Below are 17,948 nucleotides of genomic sequence, written 5' to 3' on the forward strand. Positions count from 1 at the left end.
AAATACCGGTAAAAAAAAAAAAAAAAAAAGACTTTCGCAATCAAGATTCAGGTTCATCAAATTGGCCCAGGTCTTAATCCTGAGCGAGCAATGATATCGCCTCCGTGGAGCATCACGAAACACGCACATATAATTAGGAATTTGCTTTCTGTTGGATTACCGACTGTCAACAAGCCTTCATCTCGGCCCAAGTAGCTAAGTTCAGCGGAAGCATAGAGTAGTAGACGGTAGATTGAACGGAATTCAGTTCCTTGGTGTGGGAATCGTTGGGCTTTGACTGGAAGGTATCCGAGTTACCAATGGGAGCCCAAATCCCTATATGTATTACCGTGCTGCATGTCTCACGGGTTCCCGTGATGCCCGCCGATCTCTGTCAGAGTATGTACAAGAAAGTCTCTTGGAATCCAAGACATGTGTTGATGGATATTAAATAGTTGAATGTAGATGTTTTCTTCTCATTCTCCTCTTTAAGCCCCGGGCTTTTGTTGTCGATTGGTGTGTTTCAGTGTGGGATTCGCAAACCGGATTTCTTCTTCTCCTGAGTGATTCGTGGTTCGGCTCCGTCCGTTTGTAGCGCAGCTGCTACGGGCACTTACTGTGGTAGCAGACGTAAATAAAATACCCCTTGTCATGTACCAGATCTGATGGGGCGCCCACTCGACAACTCCAAAACACGCACAAGGCGTGCACAAGATCTGCATAAGTGGCTCCAAAATACTTACCAGGGACGCTTTACTTACCCATCATACCACAGTATTAGGGGGTCTTGGTGCAAAAGTCAGAGTCTAGGTAGTACATTAAGGTAGCTACAAAGATTTCAACGCCACTAAAACCACCGGAAAGTAGGTGCCATCTAGGTAAGTACCCGATTGGGGGGGAGGGGGCCAATGCAACTCCCTGGCACCGGCCTAAAGCCTCCGCTCGAGCTGGTAAAGTCACATTTGGACAGCGCCAGCGCTACCCGCAGAGCCTTGCTCCTCCATCATCTGATATTTTCTACCATCACGATCCCGACTCGCCAACGAGCCAACACTGATCGAAGCGAGCCCGCGCGGAGATTGCTTGTCCCCTGCATACAACAACACTCCTCCGTGTTTTTTGGTCCTTCCTTCAGCGCTGTCGACGACCAGAACCAGAACATCCCAGCTCCCAATGGATTGCCGCGAACGACATTGACCACCATCTTTTTCATTTGCTCCTCCTCTTTTGGAGCAAGTACCATCTTGCGTAACGGCCTGGTCGTCCTCAGCCTTACCTCTGTTGTCTTGGCTGGCCTCTCGTGCTCTTCGGCTGTTGCTTTGATAGCTCGCAACACAACATTCGGCGATCTCTGATCTTGATTGCTCCGCGCCGAACACGAGTTGTGCAATCATGTCAAGTGAGGCGTCGCCCCGTGCTGTTCGCTTCTCGCCCAGCGAGGTTGAGTTGCTCGACGATAAGCTCATTCATCCGCGGCCTCTCGCCATTGCAACCGACTCAGATCTCTCCAACTCCTCCGGGGACTATACGCCAGACCAAAATGACCTCGCCGAACTCGAGCGACAGGACGAGCTGGGCAACCTGGCTAGATATGCTGATGGTGGATTATCGGGTTCCATGGCTTCGCTAGCCCCCAATTCAGTAGCCAACAGCGCTAACAGGAATCGCGATGCCGTCGCGGTAGCCAACACCAATGGTACGCCTGCGCGCCTCGCTTCCAGACCTTTGCCACTGGCGAGGACTCCCTCGAGTACATATGCGCCGCAAAGAGGACCTGCAGCTCAAACTGTGAGCATCAATACCAGATCGGGGTCTCGTCCCCGCCGCTCCGACGACCCGGAACGACAGTTTCGCAACCAGGAACCTGCCTACCTCCGCATGATACGCCACCAGGAACAGCCGACCAGTGGCTACTTTGGCACAGAACCCTACACCCCAAGCCTTGACTACACCGACGATGAATCCGAAGGGGAGACACCTTCATCCGAGGGTATCTTCGATGATCGATACAATGAGGAAACTATCATGTTCTATAATCCAGACGAGAACGATGTCCAACCCACCGAGGACGACGTGAAAGATCCAGACAACCGTGAAAGGTTGGAATGGCATGGTATGCTGGCGGCCGTCCTAACTGGAGATGTTGTCAGACAGGAGAAGAAGCGTCTTATAGGCTCGTCAGAGAAGGACGGAGGCCTCACCGCCCACAAGGCTGAACTCTGGATTGGCCTGCGCTCAAAGATTTGCGGTCGGTCCCTCGCTGTGCAGCGGCGAATGGTTGAAGAGGCTCGTTCGAATCTTGACAGAGTCATTGACGAGATCACCCGTTTCGAAGTGCAAGGCGAAAGTGAGGCTGGAAAGCCACCGATCGAGCAGATACGCGACGTTGTCAAGAAGATCGAAAAGTGCGAAAGCCTATATCCCTCTTCACAGACTCTCGCTGCTAGCCACAAAAACGCGACTCTACCATCATTTTCTGAGGCATGCAACGCCGTTCTGTCCTGGTACAACACAAACGAGATGATCAATACGGAGCTTGAGATCCTCAAAAAGTGGGTGGGCAACGATGACTTGGACTTTCAAATGAAGAAGCAGAGATCACCGAGCACGAATGGTCTAAGCGATGAGACATCCTTCTTGGACCGATTGATGAAAGAGGATGGTCTCAAGTCTTTGCACGATGATGATGGCGATGAGCACGAGAGACAGAAGACCGCGGCCAAGACCAAGTCTCTCATTCGTCGGAGTATGCTCACGGCAATCTCAACCACCATTGCCAAAGCCAAGGAAACCCTCATTGCTAATTCGGAGGCTTTCAAGAAGCGTCATCTGCCGCCCTACATTGAGGAGATCCTCACTTTGATTAGCTTTCCCTCTCGGCTTATCGAGGAGATTATCAAGGTCAGACTTGCCTACGCCAGGAAGATGAAAGAGACGACTCAGCAGAATATGATACTGCAAGATCAGATGATTGGCCAGTTTGAGATTCTTCTTCGACTTGCTATTCGTATCAAACAGGACTGTTTGACCGTTTTGCAACCACAGCCGGGTTGGCAGCTACCTCCCTGCATAGACGACTCTTTTGACCAGGTCGTGCTTGAAGCCTTGAGATATTATTTCAAGATGCTGAACTGGAAGTTGAGTCGAAACAAGAACACCTTCAAGGAGGCAGAACTGCTGTTCCAGGAGTGGGATTTCGCCAACATGGTTGGCCGGAACCTTCAGGGAGGTGACAATGAGGTTGCTGAGCAGTTTAGTACACTCACGTTCAAAGCCCTCAGTCGTCTCAGTCAGACCTTTGAACGGGAACTTCAACGCAAACCAAGAGAGGCAGCCGATGTCATGAGCAAACGATACAAGCAGGTACTCGAGTCTGTGCGTGTCAGGCAAAGAATGTTGCAGCGGTTTTCACGAATGCTTAGCGACCATTACGAAAACGCTTCTGACATGAGCATTGCATTTGCATCTAATGAATTGCAACATTTTTACGAGCGACTTTCAGTCAGCGGCCACTTTCTGGTCGATGAGGTCGACGGAATACAGATCATCGCTTCTCCGACACTTGTGGGCCGGGACGACGACGTCCAGTCAATCATCCGTACCTGCTTTCACGGATCGCTGCAGGAGCCCGATCCGACCGACCCGTACATCCTTATCTGCAGGCCAGAAACACCTTTGCACTGGTTCGGGAACCGCAGCACGCAGCCCCTGAACATCGATTCGACGGATCTCAAACTTGGCCAAGTGAGACTCGTCGCCGATGGGTCACAATACAGGCTAGCAAACGCGCGAAAGGCTTTCCTGGACACAATCGACATGCATCTTGATTTGATTGTTGAGCAGCGCTCGAACTTGCACAAAGTCAACACCAGATTAATGGAGATTCGCAAAGTCGCATTCAAACTGTCAAACACTTTCATGGACAGTGTTGAGATTATCAGAAGGCAGACAAAAGGCATGAACTGCACCGACCTCATTCAGACGTGTTTCATCTTCGCAACTGAGTTTGGTCAACGGTCGTTGATCAGCATGGATAGCAACCGACGTCAAATGAACAATATGAAGCTCACCAAATTGGCCCTTGATTGGGTGAGCTTCATCTGCGATGATTGTGCTGTCAGTGATCGCAAATCCTTTCGCTGGGCTGTTCCCGCACTCGAGTTCGCCATGGGCATGACAAGAGGACGTCATATTCTGGGGCTGGATCCCTCCGAGTACGCTAGGCTCCGTGCCAAGGTATCAGGCTGCATGAGGCTTCTCATTTCGCATTTTGATATTCTTGGTGCCAAGTCCAATCAAGCAGCACAGACCGAGAAGGAACGTATCGAGGCTCTGGTTGGGCAGTTCAAGAGGCTTGACAAGAATCGCATGCTCGACGATGATGAAGCATTCAAGTACATTCAAGAACAGCGTCTAGAGCGGATTTCCGACATTGACGAGGTTCAGCGACAGACGATCGCCGAGAGGCAAGGACTGGGTCGAGTATTGGAGGTGTCAAACGAAGTCGACCGATCACTCGCGTTCCTATCCTCTTCAGCGACCAACGTCACCATGCGCTGGCAGCAAGGACACTTCGTGGGTGGCGGCACTTTTGGCAATGTGTATGCTGCAATGAACCTTGACACTGGTCACCTAATGGCTGTCAAAGAAATTCGTCTTCAAGACCCCAAACTTGTTCCTCAGATCGCCACTCAAATCAAGGACGAGATGGGTGTCCTCGAGGTACTCGACCATCCAAACGTGGTCTCGTACTACGGTATCGAAGTCCATCGCGATCGCGTCTATATTTTCATGGAGTTCTGCTCAGGCGGCTCCCTTGCGAACCTGCTGGAGCACGGGCGAATTGAAGACGAGCAAGTCACCATGGTCTATGCACTGCAGTTGCTTGAGGGACTGGCATATCTTCACGAAAGTGGCATCGCCCATCGCGATATCAAGCCAGAGAGTAAGTTTGTATCTTTAAATTTTTGTCAGTGCAAAACTAATCAGCAAAATAGATATTCTCCTCGATCATAATGGTGTAATCAAATATGTGGATTTTGGCGCAGCCAAGGTCATTGCTCGACAAGGGCGCACTTTGGTCAAGACCGCAGCGACCACACCCAATCGATCCATGACTGGCACCCCCATGTACATGTCTCCCGAGGTCATCAAGGGCGAGAGTCCCGGCAAAGCTGGGTCTGTCGACGTATGGTCCCTGGGCTGCGTGATCCTAGAGATGGTGACTGGGCGCAGACCATGGTCGAATCTGGATAATGAGTGGGCGATTATGTACAACATTGCCCAAGGCAATCCGCCACAACTTCCTGGTTCCGACCAACTCAGTCCTCAAGGCATCGACTTTTTGCAGAAGTGCTTCATTCGCAATCCCAAAAACCGGGCCAGTGCTGTTGAGCTCCTTCAACATGAATGGATTATGAGTATCCGTAGTCAAGTCATTGAGCCTGCAACGCCAAGCGACAGTTCGGGCTCGGCTCAAAACACGCCTCATCCAAACTCCGCCAGCAGCCGGGCTGCCGCCGAGGGCTTTGCTTAGGGACCTTTTCCCTCGAGCGGTGGCGGGTTGGCTCAAATCTCACCTATTGAAGAAGAGGCAGAGAAGCTTGCGATGGAAATCGAACGGACAGATTCTGGTCGCATCATCACATATAATGATTTAAACAGCATTCCAGGGTCGGATCCAGTGTCAAGGATGGCGACTCCATCCCCTTCTTCCGGGTCTGAAGATGGTATTGACACTGGTCATGAACAAGACGAAGACGGGGTCAATCAAGCTGATCTTTCGTATGGCCACTGCTATAGTGATGAAGACCCACAGGGGATGATCGACAGTATGTGATTGTTGCGATAGCTGGGAGTGATGGATGCTCTCAATAACGCATCAGATTCGATGGGCAGATACACAGCAACGGGGAGGAATTTCGCTTTTTGGGGGGTTCTTATATGTTTGGTTACAAAGGTCAGAAAAGGGCAGTACCTTGGTGCACATGAACGGAACTGCATCAGCGACGGAGTTTTACACTGGGCATGCCTGATGAGATTCATCTTCTTTTTCATGCATATTACAAATATCCCACAGCGGTTTGGGAACATTACACAAAGAGATGTACATATATGAGACTGGCCAGGCTCGTTTGGCAGCATAAGTCACGGCTCGCCATCAGTATAATGATGAACGTATAATGTAATAGATATCATCAACACTCTATCACAAGCAATTCTTTCGACTTCCTGCGTATCAATAATGCTCATGGCTTGCCTGAACCTTGAGAGGGACAGCTATATCTCACTGCCGCCGCCGAGTCTAGCTTCAGTAACTAGAAATAAACATTCACACCCATTATAGTGAGTAGGGGACAATTACAAAATGAGGAGAATGTGTGGAGCGAAAAATTAGCATCTTGTTTTATTGAAGCGGCCAGGCCTATATCATATAACTCCCAAACGCCACGAGTCCCTCAGAAGACTGCCAAGGAATGTAAACACTTGGTCTTTTCTCTAGTCAAGCGAACGGCAAGCGATCACATACACACATTGAAAAAAATCACTGCTCCATCTCGGCATCCTCAGCCTCGTCATCTCCCCAGAGGCCATCTAGCTTGAATTCCTTGGCCCATTCCGTGACAATCTGCTTCTGGTCCGGGGCGGGAGCGTCGGCCGAGGATGTCGCGGCGGCGGCAGCGGCACTGGCAGCGTTGACGCTGACGGGCAGGACGGGGGCGTCCACCCAGCCCTGGATGCGGCCGTCTCGCCAGTCCGTGACGACGGTGGTGGCTGCCGACTCGACGTTGGGAATGCCGCCCTTGCTCAAGCGGCCGCGCTTGCGGGCCACCTGGACGAGGAAGTCGGTGGTGGCGTCGCCACCCGTGGTCATGAGCGGGGGCAGATCATAGACATCCATGAGCTTCTGGAGCAGATCGGGCGAGCTGGAGAGGCGCTTGAGAAGCAGGTTCACAGCCGGCCGGGCGTCACCGATATCCTTGGGCGGAACGGCGTTGAGCAGCACCAGGTTGGCGTGCGCCTCAATGGGGTCCTGCTTCTTCTTACGAGACTCGCCCTCGGTGACGGAGGGGAAGACGACACCGGGAGAGTCCAGCAGCGTGAGCTTGCTGTCCATCTTGACAGAGCGGATACTCGTGGTGACACCGGCCTCGGCGCCAGCAGGACAGGCGGCGCCTTTGCCGCCCAGACGCGAGAGCAGGGCGTTGATGACGGATGACTTGCCGACGTTGGGATAGCCGATGACGCCGACAGAGACGGCGCGCTTGAGCTGCTGCGAGGCCGCGTACGACTTGAGCGACTTGAGGAGCGCGCTGGCGGTGCTCTGAACCGTCAGGGACTTGTGGTTAAAGGTCTGCGCGTTCGGGGCGGATCCCGAAGCACGCAAGGGGATGGTTGGGAAGTATCGACGGAGATGCGTGAGCCAGTCCTTGAGGACGGGTGGCGGAATCAAGTCGACCTTGTTGAGGATCAACATAAGTCGCTTGCCTCCACTCGCTGCGGCCATGACCTGCCGCTCGACCTCTTTTGATCTGGTTCCTTCGGGGTCGCGGGCATCAAGTACGTAGAGCACCACGTCGGCTTGCTCAATGACCTGCTTGAAGACCTTGTCGTAGGCCCTCCTCGAGGTAGCTGGGCCCACGGCCTCACCGCTGCCAGCGTAGAAGTCGTCCTCGTCATCATCGTCTTCATCGTCGTCATCATCCATTTCGCTGCCGCTCTGGAGTTCGCGATCGTACTTTTCGGCGGCCTTTCTTGCGCTGGCGATGAGCGCAGCCATGGGGTTCGAATCGTCGAAGCCATCGTCTTCGTCCATCGCATCGTCGTCAAACCCCTCAAAGTCGCCCGCCTCGGCACCATCCATGGCCGCCTCGTTGTTGCTTTCGTTTGCATTGACGGTGCCCGTCTTGGCCGCCTTGGCCATCTCTCGGCGCTTCTGGGCCTCTTCCTGCTTTCTCCTCCGTCCCTCCTCGATCTCTTCAAGGATCTTCTCCTTGTACGGGAACAGATTGGGGATACCCGGATCCTTCTTTAACTTTGACTTCCATTGTGGGTTCTTCTTGGCTTCCTTTCTCGCCTTGCGCTGCTTGGAACTGGATGCCTTTTCAATCTTGTGCCGAAGACGAACGGTCGTTCGCTTGGACTTTGGCTCTGCAACGGAAAGTCTGGGTCAGGTTTTGTGTCGCCGCATGACATTATGAGATATGGAATGCATCTAGAACTTACTCTTGGGCTTGGTAATACTTCCTGCCATTGTTTGTTGTTTGCGCAGGCTGAAAAGGTTTACGATTTGCAACAACCACGAATTCGCAATGGGACCCGACCGACGTTTCAATTGCTATGGTTCATTCTTTCTGCCCCGCTGAAATATTTTTGGCGGTGGGTGGCGGCAGAATCAGCAGGCGGCGGCGTACCACTGGACGTGGGGTTGTTAAAAATGTGGCGTCGGTCCAGGGTCAAGCTCATGTTGGTTCCTATAATTCCAAGGATTCGAAACCTTGTAAGTCTCCTGCGCACGATAATTTACCCCTCCAGACATGTTGTGAATCACACCTACGAAGAGCCATTATATCAAACTTTATATCACCATAGTTGCGGGCAATGATGAAGCGAGATTTGATCAAGAGGTGTTGCAATGGAGCCAATCTTTCTTTTCCTTCCATGAAAAGGGCAGCAAGCAGCAGCCTTCCCACCTATCGGGCCACGGCTACCGCGCACTGCCGCCCCAGACCTACCTTAGTGTCATCAGCCCCAACTTTTTTTGGACCAGCAGCGATTCCCTTCCCTTCAGACCGACAGACCCTTTGCAGGCGGCTAGGCGCTGTCCAAAGGCAGTCCGACGTGGATCGAATGACTCCGTTCGTATCCATGCGGAGATGCCTGATGGGGCATTGCCCGCTGCCAACCTGAAAATGTCACGAGAAAAGCAGTCAGATTTCCCGTGCGTTCTCGTAGCTTCCGACCGCCGCCATCAGATCAGATAGCGGACTGACTCTCTGAGAACCATATTCTTCTTTGGGCAATACAATCACGCGCACAACAACAACCTTGCCAACTACCTTGCCCCCGACACTCGATTCATAAAGTGACACCTCGCAAGTCCCTGCCGAACCGCCATTGCACTGCATACTATCCTGTCCGTCTCTCCGTTCGTTGATCCATCCACCACACACATCTTGCTCGCGCATATCCTGTAACCCAAGAAAGCCTCAAAGTTGTTTAGATAAACCATGGCGTCGTTCACAGCACCGCCGGAAACGGTCTCCTTCCAGGGTCTCCTGTTTGACATGGACGGCACCATCATTGATTCGACGGCCGCGGTTGAGAAGCATTGGCACACGTAGGGGTTTCTTTGTTTTCCACCTTTTGCACACCCCCGTTCCAGGTCCTCCTCCGTTGTCCACGTGTCCAACACTCCCATCGTACGCATATCCATACTTACACGTTGTTCGTAGTGTCGGTACCGAAATTGGTGTCGACCCTGAGGTCATCTTGCAGACGTCTCACGGCAGACGAAGCATTGACATTCTCAAGATCCTCCACCCAGAGAAAGCCAACTGGGAATGTGAGTCGACTTGCCCCAGCCTTGCCCACATGGTTTGGAGCAGGCCCTCAAAGCCGGCTGCCAGATATAGCATACGCTTACTAACATGCGCCATTAGATGTCTGCCAGATGGAGGGTCTCATGCCCAAGCTGTACGGCCCAGACGCAGTTGAGATCCCCGGCGCTCGAGCCCTCCTTGAGCAACTGATCCCCGCTGGCGCACCCTGGGCCATTGTGACATCGGGCACCGTTCCCCTTGTCACGGGCTGGCTCGACGTCCTGAAGTTGCCGCATCCCGAGCATCTGGTCACTGCCGAGTCGGTGCAGAACGGAAAGCCAGACCCAACTTGCTATCAAATGGGCCGCTCCAAGCTCCAGCTCGAGGAGAGCGCCAATGTCCTGGTCTTTGAGGACAGCCCTGCAGGTATCAAATCTGGCAAGGACGCCGGTTGCAAAGTCATTGGCCTGGTAACCAGCCATACGCTGGAGCAGGTCATTGCCGCCCAGCCAGATTGGATCGTCAAAGACCTAAGTTCGGTCAAAATGTTGGAAGTCAAGAATGGAGTCGTGACGCTGGAAATCACAAACGCACTTACTCCTACCAACAGTTAACCTTTGCTAAAGGATAGAAGGAGAGAAGTGTTTCCAGTCCAAAGTCAATGCCTCTTGGCGCGCGAGGGAGGGAAATTCCACGTTGCCTGGGACACTGTTATTGGAAGCACCATTTCCCAAAACAGTATACATTACGCCGCCCGGGTCGAGAGACACAGCATTCTTAGTCCTGTCATGAAAGAAGCCTGTAGAGATGACTCAGCGCGAATATGCGCCCCCAACGAGGCTCTGGGAGCTGCCAAGCCCAAGCCACAATGCAGTGGGTGGGAAGGCATAGAAGAAATTAGTGCATCATTACAACATGGATGTAGTACTCTCATCACGTAATGTCATGAGAAAGTACGGAATAAATTTTGAGTGTTTGGACGTGTTTGGATTCGGCCAGGTCGTGTTCGTTTGATGATATGATATCAATAATGATATTTCTGAAAGGATTTCTATAAAGTCCTTGTTTGCAATCACAACCTTGTGTGTGTGTACCGTATTTAGTAGTAGCAGTAGTACTCTTGCAATCCTTGAAAGTCTTGTTTTCCTGAGGTCTCCGCAAAAATCCCGGCATTTGGAAGTTGTGATCACCAGCACTATCAGCTCCCGCCCAGATGCCACCCCAAGCGACCCGTCACTCTGGTCACTGTCAACTGAGGGGGAGGAGGGTTTGAGGAGGGTTAAGAAGGAGGGGGAAGGGCCTTTACCATGAGTATTTTCGACATGGATTCTTTTTCCAAAGATCCCGGGAATACACTAGCAATTGGGGATAAGAGGGATGGATGGATGGAGAGGAAGAAAATGGGGAATTTCGTGAGAATGGAAGCTTATTCCACAAAAGTTATTCCCAGTTGGTAGGTAGGCTTTGGGGTACGTAGGAGGAGCACATGTACTTTTGCCTTGTGGAACGGTTTTCTACTCCCCTTGGTTGTTCCCGTCCCGCCTTATGGAGACCCTCCCAAGGAGAAATACCCCACGGTTGGACGAAACGGTGAACCGGTGTACGGAATAGGTAGTTTAGGTATAGCCAAGTGTACCTACGTGCGGTCAAGTTTTCTATCAACTAGTAGTCACATAGGTTTCTGCGTTTACTGTATCGCGCCTTTCGACTAGTTAGTTGCAAGCACCTACTATGTAAGGTCTACCCTTTATTTTTTTTTTCTATTAGTGGCCTTGTGGTATCAACATTTACCATATGCATCAGCACGACAAACACAGTTTATGTTTTCTTTGAAAGTCAGTCGGTCCGTGGGTCTAGCGCTGTCGATCCGAACCCAGATCTGAAAGAAGGGGGTGGAGGGGGGGAGCCCGGTAGCGGTATGTAGGAAAGGTAAGGGGGGGTTAGGTAGGTACCTACCTACACTTGCACTTCTCTTTAAGCCGCCCACGTCCCCGGCAAGAAAACTTCCCAATGAAGGAAATTGTGGAAAGAAGATCAAAAAGAAGAATAGAAGGATACACAAGAAGAGAAGAAGAAAAAGTACGTGTATCCCAAGAACAAGGTACATATTAGCCTTTGCTTCCTTGTCTAGAGGGCGATCAATCCGGTCCCCGACCAATCCGTTTCCTCATGGGCAGGAGGGATAAGGATAAAGATGAGATTTCACGCAGATCATTCTGCCCTTGCTCAAGAGACGACCCTGTATGTTGCACGGTTGGTATGTACAAGCAGGGGGGGCAATGGATTGTTCTTCTCTTGCTGATCTGGCACTCTGGATGGATGGATGACGGTCATGATTTGATAAAGTACCTTTAAAATTCATGTGCAAGTCTGAAAAAGAAGCGGGACTGCGGGAGGGTGGACAATCGTGATTTCACATCTTCTTTCCTGTCTCTGACTCCTTCTCCCAGCTGCTACAGCCTTTCGGTGGAGTTGAGCAGGGATAGGTTAGGCGGTAGGAGACAGTACCGTACTTTTTATCCCCCTCCAGGACACAAGATCTCATGTTCTTGATGTATCATGTGATACGGCGTCGAGTGCCGATCGCGACTACGCGCGATACATATACCTCATAGGGAATACGGTGACTAGTATATACAGTACTTGTTGCAGTGACACACCATACTTTTCCAGGCTACACAGACTTCAGGTGAGCGGGAGGTGGGATCGCTCCGCCGTGTCCTCTCCCGGGGCGCCGCGCCCTCCTCTCTCGTTGCTATATGTGATCGGCCGGTGCATAGCGGAATAAAAAAAAGACATATCGGCAGTGCTAGAGCCCTTCATAGGACTCCTGACATCACATGGCCAAAGCACTCACCGTATTTGGGTCTCTTGAATATCCATCCAATATACACAGTAATCAGCTCCCAAGGGGGGGACCAGGGGTGATGCCCGCACTACGAAACTCTTGTCTGCGGTTGTGTCCGTTCCGATCTTGACAGGAACCCAAGCCCATGGTACGGAGATGGGTCTCCCCCCCTCGTCCCTGAACATTTGTGGCGTTATCCAGGTCATACAGTGCACAGTAATAATACGTATAGTGGTAGTAAGAATAGTAAAATCAGGGTCAAGGCGAATTCATCGTGGAAATTTCCATGCCCCGTGCTGAGGTGGACGAGGTGTCATCCTTGTGTTGCTCATTCAGCGCACTGGGGAACGGGCTTTGAGGCTTTTGCCCTGCGCATGATGCACAGTACATAGATAGATCGGCATGGCGCGCGCCCCGTAGTGTACCGTCCCGGATGGGGGCCCGGGTCAAATTGTACACGCTGTGATCAAGACACTTTACTGCCGCAGTGGGCAGGAGCAAGAGGACAGAAAAGAAGCTGCAATGTACCGTCTTTGGAGCAAGGAAATGAGCACTCGATAGGCAGAAATTTTGGGCAAAATACAAGGCAAGATGGTTTATACTTCTAGATACCATACTGCCGTCGGGGAACACTACAGCAGGGCTGTTGTCTGTGGTGGTTGGCAACATGACGGGTAGTCGCAGGGAAACGTCCATGGGCTAGGTGGCTGATCGACAGTGATCTCATTCTTGGCTCTGCAAGCAGGTCGCCGACCATCTGCTTGTGGCCACCGCAGGTGAATGAGTGCCGACCGGGTGATGATCTGCCCTTGCTTGACCCTTGAATGGCGGCAACGATAACGTCAACGACACCATTGACGTTTTTGTTCAGGTCGCGATCCCCCCCTCCCCCCAAGCCGACGACTGAGGTGAGATTGAGCGCAGTGCCATTATTCAGCCCAGGAGAGTGGAAATCACAACTGGGTAGGCTAGAAGCATCGTTACATACACCCTGCTGCTTCATTAAACGTTGGAGTATAAACAGGAAAGGCCCGCGCTTGGTAGCGTGAACTAGACAACCGGAACATGACCCGCGTAACTGAGTATTCACCTTTAGCAGCAGACCAAAGACAACGAATGGGATTACGCAAATGACCGACACGCTCGTGGCTGGCAGAAAGCACAACCGAAAGGAGAAGCGGGCCTAATGGAAATTCCCAGGTATACGTATACTGTGTATTGTAGGAAGAATGAAAAGATGAAAGTCGGATATCAAAACCCACAAATCTCTTTGGCCAAGACCACGAAGGACTGGAAAAAGAAACGAGTCCTGTCTGCCGGCTGTGAGGACTCCCGAGGAAGAGTGGCCCAAACGGGGATTGAAGGGACCCATCCATCATATCATGATGCGGCCGCAACGAAGCATCTCAAGTTAAGACAGTATCGTACATTGCGCACCTGGTAAAGGATGTCTTCGTGAGCTTTGCTGAATCCTTATGCGTTGCTCTGGGGTAGCATGTTTGTGTAATGCAGACCAACAGCGTATGCCAATCAAGACTGCCATACTGATCTTTCCATTGTGCGCCCAAGATTTACGGGGACACTGCTTACACAAACTGTGCGTAATCATGTTTATTATCGCCGTCCATTCGTGAGTCTAAGACTTCTGTTGTTGAAAACAGAATGAATGCTTAAGTTTCCGATGTGCCGGCAAGAAGCTTCTAGTCACACAAGGTGCCTTGATGACGGTTGAGCGCTCCAAGACAATCGCTGCCAAAAGAGGGAAAAGGCTGAGGGTCGGTTGCGACATTGTGTTTCCATACACTCGGAATCGTCGATCAGCCTACCTGTACCTATGATACCTACCAATATGTCACTGGCTTCTTGCATCTTGGCATCGCTAGAAAATAGTCTACCGTACGGGTTGAATGCGGGAAGCGAGGCAAGGTAGGAGATGAGGTACCTGGAAATGAAGCCAGCTCTACCTCCGAGACCTCTCCGAAAAAAAGAAGAGACGGCCATCAGAAATCGGCCGATCGTCGAAAGCTCGGGACATACACTAGTAGTGTGAACGACCCTTTTTGTGCACAGCTTTGGACATCAGGCGACCCGGCCCCTGGATATCCCCCGAGCCGCACGAAGGTGGGATATGTGCATACTGAATACAATACGGAAGTAGTTGGTAAAAAAGCATCCAGAGGGTAGCATCGCCTGCCGCAATTTCTGGGGTTCTCCTTCTTCATTATGTCGTACCGGCGCACGGCACTTTCATCACGATAGTAGTATTTTCTCTCTGCATGGCGATAGATAATGGTGGTTGTAGCCCAGGAGCTCAACGGCGACAAGATACCTAAAAGGGAGCCTCGTCCTGGATGGATGAGAACAACGTGTGTACCAGGCATGTAAGTGTGTGGGTGCGTAATGTTCAAAGAAGTTACTGTGTAGGTAGCGCACAGCAATGTCGGCTCATGGCTGCGTTCGATTGGCCGGGAGTACAAACAGCCAGATTGACTCCAGTTTAGGAAGCGTCGCTAGCGCCACTGGCCAGAGAGGTACCTGAGTTGTACTTCAGCGGGAAGAAGACGACGACGACTGTAAGCCAATGGCGCCCGTGGATGCAGGGGCACACTGTCACTGGCGCATAGGGAGGTACGCCAGACACGTGGCCGCTTGGACCAGAATGAGGTCTAATCAAAAGCTGAAACCCTGAACTTCCCAGCGATGCGAAGAAGCGAGTCGCAACTGAGCAGCGTGTATTGTGTACACACGCACGCACACACACACACAGAGCCCGAACCGGCAATGTCCAATATATGGTTCTTGTCCTTGTCAATCCACCAGGTACAGTGCTTCAACTATCGATGTCTGCATCATTACTATACGCTTGTGTCACCAGGTTGTCAAGATTGTGTGTGTGTGTGTGTGTGTGTGAGTATACGCAGCGGCAGACCAAGCCAGTGGTGATGCGGGTGCGAGCCTTCACGCCCCAATCGTGGAGATCCAATGCAGCATGCGATCTATATTCGTACCTTGCGAGGTACGCAGAAGTAGTCAGGTGTCGCCCGTCCACCACAGAACTACCGACTCCAAAGAAAGGGTCTGTGTCTGCCCAAGGTAGCATTCACCTAACAGAGCGGGACCAGAATATGCGTATGCTTTGTAATATTGGCAAGCTTTGCGGAATATATGTATCAGTCGTACGCGTAGGGAGCTGCGAGGCGCTGCAGCAGGGTCGAGCTCCCCCGAAATAGCACTTGCCAGTCAGTAGAATAGAGGATGGGAGGGAGCAGGAGGCGATCCAGAGATAATGAGTGTGCATGACGATCCGCAAACGTTTGGTGTTGTCCTCGGGTGATTTTCTTCGAAGTTTTCGTGCCGCACATTGACCTCCGCCCAGTCAGCAGTATTTTTCTCTTTCTCTTCGTGTTCTATACATGGCGGTAGTGTGCAAGCGAGGCTTTCCTGGCAGTCAGCATGGGCCACACCAAGTTGTGCAGTCCTATTTGCAATAGGTTTACAATCGTATGCATAAGATAGCCCATAGAATAAAGGCCAGGAACAATTCCTCTGCTTCTCGAGATACGAGTGATACCGACCTTGGCTGAGGTCAAGTCGCTTAAGAGTCGACCTGGGAAAGTGCGCCGTAAGCTGCTGTCAGCCTTTCGGTATGGTCGGGTGGTGTGCCTTGATCCTTCAGCGTACACGAGTCAGCCGTGACTCTCCTCAGGCGAGGGAGACGATGCGTAGATACTGGCCTAGCAGCAGTGCCAGTGGACAGTATACCGGCAGCCGTCGGATGAGATGACTCCAGCTCCGACGAGATACCAGGGAGGTCAATGTAGGCTCTACTGTGTACACACTGCTGTGCATAAGGTATGTAGGTGTGTTGCGAAGTCAGCGGTTGCCGAGATTCGACTCTCGGGTCCGACAGTAATGTAGTGTTAGGGGGGAAGCACAACAAGCTTAGTGAGGGTGAATAATGTGTCACCCAGCCATCAGTCAGCACTGAGTAGAGCAGTGAGAACTGAGCAGTGAACAGGGCAGGCAGCTCCGATGGAAACCCTCGTCAGGCCGCCTGCCCGGGCCCAGGGGTCGCGGCCGCTGCCGTTGCAGGGGCGCATTTGGAGAAAACTCATATGAGAGACTCTGCGCTAAAACAAAGATTCCTGTCTGTCGGGTCCCACTAAGCACTCGGATAGGCTGGAATCTCTGGATGAGAACGCTCCGGAGTCGTTTGTCAACCAATCGTAGCCCCCACCGAACGAGGCGCAGGTTCAAGAGACAAATTTAAGTCAATTTTTGACGGCAGGGTTTCTACTGTGGTATCTCCCTCTCTCTCTTTTTTTCTCTGTCCTTTTTCTCTGCTAGGGTAATATATTGCAGAAACAGCAGCGGGTTTTACATACACTCATGGTTATGTCATCTCGAGCTTGCATACACGCTATCGGGGGCACATATGCCGTCTCCAGCTGCACCTCAGGCATTGGCCACCAAAGACAGATAAATGACTTTGTGCTGCTTCCGAATCTAACCCGTGCTTGCACCATTCGCAACTGTACCCTCAATGAGGAAATAGACTCGCAGCCTAGATCTCCCACAGGATCATGATCCTCCAAGCATGGGGAAAAAACGTGTTAAGCCTGTCAGCCTGCAGGATTTCTAGGAACAAGCAGGCGCCCACAACCGCTCGAGGCTGAACATGTCGGACGGCGGGAACTGAGCGATCGCCAGCAACAATTCTCCGAGTTGAATGTCGTTGATCATTTCTACCACTGATGGAGAGTCCAGAGCTCACCGGAAAGATAGTCCCTAGCTTCCTAGTCCCGGCATCAGTCCAGAAGCTGATGATCATTGCTCAGTTTCCATCGTGTCGGGAGCAGTACGTAGCGGACCATGCTAGCTCTCTCGTAGGTATGTACTCTCTGGATCCCACACACTACCTAGGTCATTGCCTACTGGATCCAGGCCCTTGGTCACATATCTCCGTGGTGGTGGTGAGCCGGAAGCTCGAATAGTGTTTATTGCCCGAGGCATCTTGCAGCGAGCCATTCGTATTCTTCTAATTGTCCCGAGTGCCCGCAGCATGATCTGTGGCCGCGCGCGCTTCCGCAGGAGAAAAACACTCAGATCAGACTCGGGCTGGCGGGTTGGGTTGACCAAAGTCGATCACCGACGGTCTCAAAACATGATCAAAACGGTAAAGGTTCTCTACACGAATGTACAGCAGTTCAGCGCTTGAGCTCAAGCGGCCTCTCCCTCCCCCCCCTGATGACGCGTTTGTTATGAGTGGCCCGCACCCATTGCATTTGGCGCCGGTGTTCTGGCCGGATCGACACTGGTCGCTGCGGCCCCACACGACGGCGGAAACAAGGTTATCCGAACAGTTGGGCGAATGACTGATGACTGCTGATCCAGTGGACGGGATGAGGAGCGCAGAAACAAACTTTCAGCTTGGACACCCGCCTACACCTCTGCTTTCGGCCACTGCAGGTTCTAGAGCTGCCTATTCGAGATTCTGATGGGATTCGCATCTGGGAACAAGTCCGTCGCACCGGGAGTATTGTCGCATCCGCCGACACCATTGTCTGCTTCTTCGTAGT

The 17,948-nt window shown here is 51.9% G+C and overlaps 3 protein-coding genes across 3 annotated transcripts; 2 read left to right on the top strand and 1 right to left on the bottom strand.

Annotated features, from left to right (window-relative positions):
* Positions 1-1,371: 1,371 nt before the first annotated feature.
* Positions 1,372-5,515, top strand: PFICI_01474 (uncharacterized protein; the record flags this gene model as incomplete). Its single annotated transcript, XM_007830055.1, has 2 exons — positions 1,372-4,924; positions 4,977-5,515. 2 exons carry the CDS (start codon positions 1,372-1,374, stop codon positions 5,513-5,515), a joined length of 4,092 nt encoding a protein of 1,363 aa, XP_007828246.1.
* A 1,008-nt stretch (positions 5,516-6,523) lies between these two features.
* On the bottom strand, positions 6,524-8,233 carry PFICI_01475 (uncharacterized protein; the record flags this gene model as incomplete). The annotated part of the gene is made up of 2 exons (XM_007830056.1): positions 6,524-8,130; positions 8,206-8,233. 2 exons carry the CDS (start codon positions 8,231-8,233, stop codon positions 6,524-6,526), a joined length of 1,635 nt encoding a protein of 544 aa, XP_007828247.1.
* Positions 8,234-9,209: 976 nt separating this feature from the next.
* PFICI_01476 (uncharacterized protein) lies at positions 9,210-10,135 on the top strand (the record flags this gene model as incomplete). The annotated part of the gene is made up of 3 exons (XM_007830057.1): positions 9,210-9,319; positions 9,435-9,544; positions 9,642-10,135. 3 exons carry the CDS (start codon positions 9,210-9,212, stop codon positions 10,133-10,135), a joined length of 714 nt encoding a protein of 237 aa, XP_007828248.1.
* Between the last annotated feature and the right edge of the window lie 7,813 nt (positions 10,136-17,948).

This window comes from Pestalotiopsis fici (genome assembly GCF_000516985.1).
Source record: "Pestalotiopsis fici W106-1 unplaced genomic scaffold PFICI_Scf_1, whole genome shotgun sequence".
In the NCBI taxonomy this organism is placed as follows: Eukaryota; Fungi; Ascomycota; class Sordariomycetes; order Amphisphaeriales; family Sporocadaceae; genus Pestalotiopsis; species Pestalotiopsis fici.